Below are 11567 nucleotides of genomic sequence, written 5' to 3'. Positions count from 1 at the left end.
GTCAGCATGGCAGTCAGGCATTTCTCTTGTGCTCTGCACAGTAATCTAGGGCTACCATGCATGCCTCTTCCCCTCTCTCTCTGGCTCAAACACGATAAGCACAAGACCATAACAGATGTACAAGAACCAGCCTGGTTTAGAAGTACCATGTCCCAAATAAGGACCAGCATGGTTTATTTTTAACAGTTTCATAGACTTAACTTCCAGATGCCTGTAAGGGACATACCCATAACACTCACTGCACACAGAGAAGTCCCTGCTGCTGCTGCTAAGTCACGTCAGTCGTGTCCGACTCTGTGCGACCCCATAGACGTCAGCCAACCAGGCTCCCCCGTCCCTGGTATTCTCCAGGCAAGAACACTGGAGTGGGTTGCCATTTCCTTCTCCAATGCAGGAAAGTGAAAAATGAAATTGAAGTCGCTCAGTCGTGTCCTACCCTTAGCGACCCCATGGACTGCAGCCTACCAGGCTCCTCCATCCATGGGATTTTCCAGGCAAGAGTACTGGAGTGGGTTGCCATTGCCTTCTCCAAGAAGTTCCAAACTGTGGCTAACCAACAGGTATTCATGTTCATCTACAAGAATCCCAAGTCTAGAAGGATGTCAGGTGATCTTTGTTCCTTAAATCCTATTGCCTAGTAACACAGTTGACATTCCACCCTTATTAGGTTTCCAGGGGAGCAGAACTAGAAAGTTAATGCAAGATCAGATCTGTTTATGTAAAAGAAGAATGGAATTTCTGGGTCAAAGGAAGTTTGAGCAAACTCCAGGAGATAGTGAAGGACAGGGCAGCTTGACATGCTGCAGTCCATGGAGTCGCAAAGAGTCAGACACAACTTAGGGACTGAACGACAATAGTATATTTTTTTAGAGGTCTGTTTAAATAAGTAAACGGTTGCAGTTTACGTACATCATGATCCAAGTTAGCAAAATTATGAAAAGAATGAGATTAGTGCTTTACTGACCTTACCTGGGTGACCATGAAATAACAGTGATAGAAACTTACAGAAGACATGTACACTTTTATCTCACATGGGAATTTCAGTTTCTTTATTTTCCTTAAGCAGTTTTTCTCAAGTGATTCTCTTTTGAAAGCTACAGATGGGTCAGAAATGAAAATTTACTTACATTTCAATAGAAGACTTGAAAGTAGTAACTTTACTAATTTTTTTAACTGCTGCCTTTCCTCTAAAATCAACATTGTGTTCTTGAGCTGTGTTTTAAAAAGATGAAATTAAAGTACTTGAGATGGCAATCCAATGTTCAACATAAAGGTTAACAAAATTTGGGAATTCCCTGGAAATCCAGTAGTTAGGACTCCATGCTTTTGCTGCCAACAACGTGGGTTCAGTTCCTGATCTGAGAACTAAGATACCTCAAGCCATGCAGCACACCCCCTACCCAAAAAAGAAGAATCTGAGCATCCCAAAGATACAATGTACTTTCTTAAGAGACAGGAAAGTCCTTACCATTAGGTGACCTCCTGGTAGGAATTTTATTATATATTAATTAAGACATTGGGTAGATAGTAGACCTTGATGATATTTTGTATCCCTCAGGCAACTCCTTTGACCCTATGATTTTGTGATACTTGTTTTTCATATTAGTATATATTTTTGTGATCACAGAGTATAAAAAGTTGGTTATAAAAGCATTTTCTTTGTAATTCAAGCAAGTATTCCATTCTCCACTCCATTATCTGGGTATCTGTCTCAACCACCAACATTACTTTGCTTTAATAGTGTAATGTTTTTACAATATTTCTGTTTCCATATATTTATCTTCATTTTCATCACAGTTCTAAATGCTAGTTATCTGTTATTACAGGGAAATTGTACACAATATAGATATTTGAAGGAGAGAGTAGATTTTGCTTTAAGCTTCAGTCTGTCATCTTAAAGAAAGCTTATATATTTTACTATTTTAAGTCAACATTTTGTCAGCCTCTCACACCTTCAGTATTTTGCCTATACACTAAAGCAATCACGGAAATTATTGGGAATTGCAAGGAATCCAGTCTTCTAATTAAAATCTGTTGGTGATTTTCAGAATGAAGCAATGACTGGTTCTCATACCCAGAACCGAGTCCTCTCTCGAATCACTCTGGCGTTAATGGAGGACACTGGGTAAGATAGCTGTGAGAATTTTACATGAATTGTTTATTAAAATGAAATGAATATTAAGATTACTATTAAGATGAAATGAATATTAAGCAAATATATTTTACACTGAAGATAAATATATCTTTTTTTTAAATAAATATACCTGTTTTTAAAATTTTTTTCAGTTAGCTATCCATGACCATTCATTCATTCAATAAATGTTTGAGACCCTGAGGTATTTAGAATAAAATACCCTGAGGTATGTAGAATAGAATAAAACTAAATCCCTCATAAATAAATAAATGAGATTTATTTTTTAATAAATAGAGGGCATGATTATATGAAGGAAAAGCTTATATAGACAGTATTTTTAATTACAAGTGAAATTGATTTATGTAGAGATTCCTGGTTTTTAAGGCAGTAGAACTTTCTTATAAAGCAACAGAATACTGTTTTAAAATGACTCCAATGGGAGTCTTTTTCTTTGTGGGCTCTTGGGTTTATTTTGATGAGTCTCAGTTTTTGATAGCTTCCTTGCTTTTTGGTATGGCAAGATGTACCAGGCTGATCTGCCCACGCTCTGTATTCTAGATCTGGCATCAGCCAGTCTTCCAAGGAGCACACGAATGCTCCTTTTGTTTGAGAAATCACAGTCTAGGGACTATGTTAGTTTCTAATGGGTTGTCCTTGTTTCTTACTGTTTTCAGTGGTCCAAGTAGGGAAATTCATACTTTTGAAAAAAAGAAAATGCTGGATTCCTTTTAGCGCTATTATCACTCTTTCCCATTTATCACTTAATAAGCAATAACCAATAGCAGTGCTCCTGCTGCTCTATTTTTCTAGCCCTTCTGTAAATAATGCTAGTTTCTTTAAGATACAGGTAGGATGCAGAAGCATCTTAGAGTGTATGAATCACTAGGGAAATCACGGCACTGGTTAATTTTAAAACGTTTCTCCCTTTTTCTGATGCAACAGAATTCCAGTTTACTCCCTTCTCTTTTTTTCTCTCATTCTCTTTGTTTCTTTGCCTTTTATACTCCTTGTCTCACACCTTAAACATTTTCTCCTCTGTGACATATCATCTTTGAAAGTTACAATGGAAACATGATGTGGTTTGGTGTTTTTCAAATATAAAAGCACCCTCAAGTACTCATGTTTGCCTCAAGATTATAGGTTCCTAGTCCCTGCTGCAGCGATCCTGTGTAGCTGGGACTTTGGTTGTAAATGCTTATCTGTGGGGATGGTCACCAAAGTCGTTTTTGAGGTCCTAGTTTGCTCACTGTTAAGATTTGTAATTGATATGCTTGTTTTTTAAGTGACACTAATATAAAGTACTTCGTTTGGGTTATTTCCACAGCTGGTATAAAGCTAATTACAGCATGGCTGAGAAATTAGACTGGGGCCGAGGAATGGGCTGTGACTTTGTCAGGAGGAGCTGTAAATTCTGGATTGATCAGCAGAGACAAAAGTAAGATGCATTTCCTCCTATTGTCTTTGCTAACAGTTTACTTCTGATTTTGTTCTCTATCCAGTGTCCCTATTTTCAAAATGTGGTCTGAACCATTCAATTTCAAACTGTGTAGAAGCCATCCACAGTTCCTTTTTTAAAAAAATTTTTTCTATGTTGGTGCTTTGTTGCTGCACTAGGGCTTTCTCTAGTTGCAGCAAGCAGGGGCTACTCTCTAGTTACGGCGAGCAGGGGCTACTCTTCGGTTCCAGCGCATGGACTTCTCATTGTGATGGCTTCTCTCATTGTGGAGCATGGCTCTAGTGCGTGGGCTTCAGTAGGTGTGGCGCATGGGCTTAGTTGCTCTGCAGCATGTGGGATCTTCCTGGAACAGGGATTGAACCCATGTCTCCTGCATTGACCAGTGGATTCTTTACTACTGAGCCACCAGGGAAGCCCTAATAGGGCTTTTGTGAAGCAAAATTTTAAAATTTTGATTAATTTCAAATTATCAGTTTGTCCTTTTATAAGTCATACCAATGCCTGATTCCTGACTTTAGACATTCTGATTCAGTTGGTATGAGTTTCAAGGTGGGCATGGAGGTTTTAAAAGTTTCTCTAGATGATTCTAATGTGCAGCAAAATTTGGGAACAACAACACTAGCAAATCAGGTTGTTGTACTGGAGTTAACTGTCCCACAAATAGCCGCAGTGTTTCCTGCTACTGCTTATGAGCACCTTTCCTCATAGCAGGCTTTTAACTCAGACCTGAAACTCCTTAGTAGAGACTCTGAGTGATTAGAACTCTTTGAGACCTAGCCCAGATGAGAAGAGTAAGACTAACATCTTCAACGGAAGAAGTGCTTATTACCAGGTACTTCTGTAATGGACAGGGCACTGACCTTGGAGAGAGAAGTTTAAGTCCCATCTCCATCCCTCGTCAGCTATATGATCCTGGACAAGCTAAATGTCTCAAACTATTTATTTATCAGTGAAATGAAGATACTAGTTCTACTTTGGAGGGTTCCTCTAGGAATATGATATTGTATACTAGAATGCAGTCCACTGGAGAAGGGAATGGCAAACCACCTCAGTATTCTTGCCTTGAGAACCCCATGAACAGTATGAAAAGGCAAAAAGATAGGACACTGAAAGATGAACTCCCCAGGTCGGTAGGTGCCCAATATGCTACGGGAGATCAGTGGAGAAATAACTTCAGAAAGAATGAAGGGATGGTGCATGAGATGGTTGGGTGGCATCACTGACTCCATGGACATGAGTTTGGGTAGGCTCCGGGAGTTGGTGTTGGACAGGGAGGCCTGGCGTGCTGCGGTTCATGGGGTTGCAAAGAGTCGGACGCAACTGAGTGACTGAACTGAACTGAACTGATACTGTTTGAAAGTTCTATTAATCATAAAATGCTGGACTTCTGTGGTAGCCCTTGTTCACAGCAATTAGAGAAAGTCTGCATGCAATAATGAAGATCCAGTGCAACCAAAAATTTTTAAAAATCAAATTAATTAAAAAAGAATGATTAAAAAAAAAAAGAATGGTTAAAGCATTGAAGTTGTAACAGAGAAGACAAACTCTAGAATAGACTTCTAATATCTTCTTTAGAGTTTGATACCATGGTATTTTTATCTTTGTCTGCAGGAGACAGATGCTGAACCCTTACTGTAACACACTCAGAAGTAATCCATTGCAATTAACTTGCAGACAGGACCAGAGAGCAGTTGCAGTGTGCAATTTGCAGAAGTTTCCCAAACCGTTACCTCAGGAATACCAGGTAACACTTGTTTGGGGCACAGTTTCAGGAATCAGCCTTTTAAAAAGAAGTCTCCATTTTGAATTGGAAGAGTGAATTACGCTCTTAAGTTTTTCAATTTGTCAGGCTCCGTTTGTTTTCTGTAAGGTAGAAAAAACTGAAGTTTTTCATTTCTTTATAAACAGTATGTTAATTGATAGCAATTAACTGTTATCTAGTAATGCCTTGTAGTAGTGGTAAGAGATATTTAGAATATTTATGTATTTTTTAAACTATTTCTTTTTCTTTCAAAAGTCTTCATCTTTAATTTATATTTAAAAAACAAGGTTCTTTAAAGAAAGGAACTGACTGGGAAGACAAATATATAGCTCATATGCAGGATCTTTAAAAAAAAAGATACAGTTAAACTTATTTTAAAGTTTATGACTAAACTTTATTTTAAACAGAAACAGACTTAGAGAATGAACTTATGATTACCAGAGAGGAAGGGTGAGAGGAGGGATAGATTAGGAGTTTGGAACTGACATATACACACTGATATATTTAAAGTAGCTAGCCAATAAGGTTAGATAGCATCACTGACGCAGTGGACATGAATTGAGCAAACTCCGGGAGATAGCGGAGAACAGAGGAGCCTGGCATGCTGCAGTCCATGGGGTCACAAAGAGTCAGACCCATCTTAGCGACTGAACAGCAGCAACCAATAAGGACCTACTGTATAGTACAGGGAGCTCTGCTCAGTACTCTGTAATAACCTAAATGGGAAAAGAATTTGAAAAAGAATAGATACTTTATATGTATAACTGAATCACTTTGCTGCACACCTGAAACTAACACAACATTGTTGATCAACTACACTCCAATATAAAATAAAAATTAAAAAAAATAAAGTAACTAAAGTTACTTTACTAAAGTTATTTACTAAAGTAAATAAAGTAACTCTAATCCAGTTAATTAAAAGGCTTGGAATTTCTGCTCTAGACACGTTTGCCTAATGGTATCTAAAAGGTGAAGACAATGGTCCCACGTGTTCAGTCTGAATCTCTGATATAGGTTTTAAGCTTTTTGTTGAAGTGGCTATTTCTAAAAAAGCTTTAACACTGCCTGCCATTGACAAAGGAGCCATAAGTCAGAAATTATCTCAGAAGTGAGTTTAAAGTGATTACTTTTAAATCTTGAGCTTCCTACATATGTTTATAACGCCACTGAGTGCTTTAGACACTGTGAGGTAGTGACTATATATTTCTGCACTTAGTACTTTAATTCAGTGAGTTGGTGTAAGTGTGAAATCTTTAAAATTTTTCTGGTATCTTGTTCCTTTGGTGTTTCCAATTGTATATATTATCTCATTCATTTTCTCATGGGTTTTTCAAATTTGTCAAAACAACATGTAAATTAATTCTCCTAAAAACATTTGAAGTACACTATATTTAAAACATCTTTATTTTATGAATTAGTTTTATGTTTTGTCAGCTCTTAAAACTCTATTTATCCTTTTAAAACAATCAAATTTGTCATCTAATAAAAACTTAACTTAGACTAATTTACTTACCTTGCTTTTTTCTAAAACTACTACAACCTTGAAATATGCCTCCAGTAGTATATTACTCTTTTTGTGTTTACTCTGTATGAAAAAAATAGATTAATATCTCCTTTGTATTATACAGCATTAGAGGGTTGCTATAAATTGCCTGTGGGCTTCATGTTGATTATATAGAATGTTTCTTACTCTCCTACCTTCCTAATATATTTTTCTTTGTAGTACTTTGATGAACTCACTGGAGTACCTGCAGAAGATCTGCCTTATTATGGTGGTTCAGTAGAAATTGCTGACTACTGCCCTTTCAGTCAGGAATTCAGTTGGCATTTAAGTGGTGAATATCAGCGCAGCTCAGATTGTAGAGTACTGGAAAATCAACCAGGTCAGTAGTTTAGTGAAGTTAAATGTTATATACATATTGAAAGTATATATAAGCAATATAAAATAGTGTATATCAACAATATAAAATAGACCCTGGAGCCAGATTGTCTGAGTTTATTTTGTGATTCCACCTGTTCGAAGTAACTTCTCTGCATCTTAGTTTTCTCCTATATGCAAAGGAGATAATACTTATCTCATAGAGTTGTGAGAATTAAATGAGTTAATATAGTTAAGTGCTTAGAATTATGATACATAGAAAGGATTGTTAGCTATTAGATACACTTGCACATTTGTGTGTATGCTACTATTTAGTGATACCTTATATTTGCATGACATTTTTCATTTGCAAAGCACTTTGATTTTAATCATTTCATTTTATTCTTCTAAAAACCTGATAAGCGACGAAGAGAAGATACTATGATTGAATGTCACAGATGAGGGAAGAGATATACTAAGTAATATCGCTAACTGATGTCAGTGCGAGATCTTCCAATGCAGAACTCTTTTTATGATATCATATTAGGTATCCTATTTTTTCCTCTCCTGAGGAGTGTGCATTTTATGTTACTTAAACATAATGTGTCATTCTGCAGATATCAGAATAATACTGTTGTCCCATAACTAGTAAGGTGTGTTGCCATCTTATTTATTCCCTATTAGTATAAATAAATGAACAGGTCATCAAGGAAGTAAACCATATGGCATTTGGTTAGTCAGCAATAATAGTTGTAGCTCATACTAACCACCTTTGTAAACAAAATGTTCTCATGTCTGATTTGTTAATCAAGAGCAATTAATAGTTTTCCTCTGTATGGTCGTCAAAAATTACCTGGTCCTTTTCCTCCCCCTACCCCTCATTCCATACTTCATTACAGATTAAATTATTTAAAATTAAAATTTTCATAATATTTTTTCCTTTTATTCTTAAACCTGGTAGCTTTAACTAGATTTGTATAGTCATTTTTTTTCCACCACTTACCTACTTAATAATTCCTAAAGACTTATGATATAGCTACTCAACAGTTGCATGTTACAACAAAAGCAATGCACATATTTGTACTTATGACAAAGATATAGTATCGTATTTTATGTTTTTAGAGCTGGAGTTGGCAAATATTTATTATAAAGAGCAAGATAGTAGATATTTTAGACTCTGGATCTTTTACAACTTTTCAGCTCTGCTGCTAAGTGTGAAAGCAGTTACGGATAATATGTAAGTGAGTAAGTATAGCTGTGTGCCAGTAAAATTTCTTTATGAAAACAGGTAGCTCTCAGGATTTGACCTGAGGGTTGGCCTGACATCTCCTATTTTTTTTTTGAAAGTGGTCACTGTGTGCTTTGAAGACTTTGAAATACTCATAAATAAAAGAAATATAAAATTTTGTTTTATTGTTTTATATTTTCTTTCTTAGCTTATACAATTAATATTTTTAAAAACTGATATAAAATAAAGTTTTATCTCTATAATATTTCAAAATGAACTAATTGAATCATCAGTTTTCAAAAGATGAAACTTATTTTAAGTGTAGAGAGAGAAAATTATTCCTAGGCTTTTTTTCTCTTTTTAAGAAAATTCCTAGGCTTTAAGGACTTCACCCCTTTCTCCATTAGCCATTTAGAGGTCATTTAGTCTACCCCATAACTCTGTGGGTTTGTGCCTAGTCTAAGACCAGATCAGCCTATCATTTATTGACTTGCAGGAGATGGTATAAGTTGAAAATACAGGAACATGTTGCAAAGGTAACAGCACTCCCAAAAAATTCTTCATTATTTAAATCATTGGCCTTATTTTATCATGGGTCACTTGGGAAGTGACTCCTATTTAGACCACCACTGAAGGTGATTCTTAGTGCCATTTCTTCTGTATATTTAACTTCAATGCCCTAGTCCCACTTTTATCTGTTGTTTCTGATAGAATAGTTTTCTCCTACTAATTCTTTTATTGAGAATACAGTTTGAGTTTGGAATTTCCTCTTTCTTTTAATTTTTTTTTAATTGACAATTTCCATGAAACATGTTTGATTTTTAAAGCAACTTTTAGTCATAAGAGTGTACCCCATCAGGCTTCTGTCCGTGGGATTTTTCATGCAAGAATGCTGGAGTAGGTTGCCATTTCCTTCTCCACGGGAGTCTTCCCAACCCACGGATTGAACCCAAGTCTTCTGCATTGGCAGGCGGGTTCTTTACCAATTGAGCTACCAGGGAACCCCAACATTAACAAAACATGTTTGATTTTTAAAAGGAACTTTTAATCATTAGAGTAGAATGCTTCAGTTTCTTATTCTTTGAGTCCAAAGTCAATTTTTAATAAAGAAAACTTCTCTGGTTTGCTTCAGACCTTTTTAAAAACTATGGTGCTGAAAAGTATGGGCCTCATTCAGTTTGTCTAATTCAGAAGTCAGCATTTGTCATGGAAAAGTGTGAAAGGAAGCTGAGTTATCCGGACTGGGGGAGTGGATGCTATCAGGTAAACTATATGATTGTTAATAATGATACCAAATATTATATAGTTGTATCTCATTATATGGCTTTTATATTTTCAAATATATTTTATATCTTTTATTTCTTCTGTTTACTACTTTAGCTTATTTATTGTAACTATTAGTTTGGATGTTTTTGTTTTGTCAAAATATTGTCATTTCTTTGAGAGAATTTGTCTTTTTCTGTTTGTTTAAAAGTTACACAGTTACTGTATATCAACATGTTTTATAATAATTTTGCTTCTGGGCATATATCCTAAGGAAATATTAGGGAATATGTAATTTTGCTCTTAAAAAACTACTTTGTAGTGGAAAAAGACTATAATCTTATAAAATCTGAAGAAGGCATGTGTTTAGGAATTAATAAATCAACTACTGGTTTTCAGTAGATTTTTTTCTTTGAAATTAGAAATCCAAAGAGGGCAAACTACTATTTTCTTGATTTATTATTTGCATGTCTAATATTAAATGACTATACCATCATAGAACTTACTAAGATGCAGGCATTCTGTAATTTAGGAGCATCCAACCTATGAATATTCTATACCTTACTAATAGATGTCAGGGAACAGAGTGTGATCCTGAAAACTGAAAAATAAGAAATCATTGTGCCATTTCACCTACAAGAGCTAAGTGGACTAATGTATCTGGCAATTTAACTTATTATTTTTAAAGTTTCTTTAAAATTAACTTTTTTGTTAACTGCTTTATTGAGGTATAATTCACACACCACATACAATTCATATAAAATAATCTTTGAAACCTTACAAAAAATAATTTAAAATAAACACATTGTAGTTACAATCTGACAACTATAATCCAGCAGCCATAAATTCATTCTATTAAAGATTTATGTATTACTTAAATACATAATTTTGATCTAGTTGTAATCATAATATATAGTTTTGTTTTAGTGTTTTTACTTAGAGCTTTTTATATAGTCCAAAATACCTTTGCCTAGTTTTTCCCATAATAATACTTAACTATTCATAGCTACAGAAGATTATATCATTTTAAAGTATTTAGGGAAGTCATTTTCCTTTTAGATATTGAGTTAATTTTCACTTTTCACTATGTAAAAATGCTTTTATAAGTATATTTACATGCTTTGCCTTATTAAAATCAATTTTTTGAAATAAATTCACATAAGTGAGAATATTAGGTTAAAGGGGATTAAAGCTGGAACAGTGTGAACTATAAGAGGAGGATGGCCTTTTCAGGCTATTTTAATGTACTCTCTACACCACCACCACCACAAAGGGATTGCTGTTTTGTTTTTTGTTCTTTTTTTTGACTTTGACAGAGAAGTTGCAAGAATGGTACAAAAATATGAGTCATTTAAATGCAAATTGCTGATGCCTGCCCCTTCATTCCAAATACTTTAAAATGTATTCCATCCTCCTATGTGACTACAGTACTATAAAAAAAAATCAGGAAATTATCATTGATACATCTAATTCTTGGATCCCATTCAGGTTTTGCCTGTTGTCCAAGTAATGTCCTTTTAGTAATAGGATCTGGACTAATTTAACTACTGTTGAGTAGTTGTCACATCTCTGGTTCCCTTCAATCTGGAACAGTTCCTCAGTCTTCTTGACTTTCATAACCTTGACACTTTTAAAGATTACAAACCAATTCTTATCTAGGGTATGTCTCAATTTGGGTTGCTCCGATGTCTCCTCATGTTTAAATTCACGTAATATGTTTTGAGCAGTGGTATTACAGAAGTGATGGCTGTGTGCTTTTGGTGGTGCACCCTTGATTTGTCTCTTTTCTGGCCATGTTAACTTGCTGCTATCTGCCAGGCATCTCCACTGTCAAGTTAACTGTTTTTCTCTTTTAGTTAATTCCCT

At 35.1% G+C, this 11567-nt stretch overlaps 1 protein-coding gene across 2 annotated transcripts in view; it reads left to right on the top strand.

The window, feature by feature from the left end:
• The window catches only part of LMLN (leishmanolysin like peptidase), a 49043-nt gene that overhangs the window by 25646 nt on the left and 11830 nt on the right, over positions 1 to 11567 (top strand). For both annotated transcript variants that reach the window (XR_010664233.1, XM_065943133.1), the window contains exons 11-15: positions 2049 to 2125; positions 3459 to 3569; positions 5202 to 5334; positions 7076 to 7235; positions 9571 to 9701. Coding sequence is in view for 1 of the 2 variants with exons in the window: in XM_065943133.1 (XP_065799205.1) it covers positions 2049 to 2125; positions 3459 to 3569; positions 5202 to 5334; positions 7076 to 7235; positions 9571 to 9701 (612 nt within the window). In the remaining variant the exon portion in view is untranslated. The remainder of the gene's footprint in view (positions 1 to 2048; positions 2126 to 3458; positions 3570 to 5201; positions 5335 to 7075; positions 7236 to 9570; positions 9702 to 11567) is intronic.

The sequence above is a fragment of the Muntiacus reevesi genome, chromosome 8 (assembly GCF_963930625.1).
Source record: "Muntiacus reevesi chromosome 8, mMunRee1.1, whole genome shotgun sequence".
In the NCBI taxonomy this organism is placed as follows: Eukaryota; Metazoa; Chordata; class Mammalia; order Artiodactyla; family Cervidae; genus Muntiacus; species Muntiacus reevesi.
Note: the sequence above shows the minus strand (reverse complement) of the source record. Positions and strands in the feature narration are given on the sequence as shown.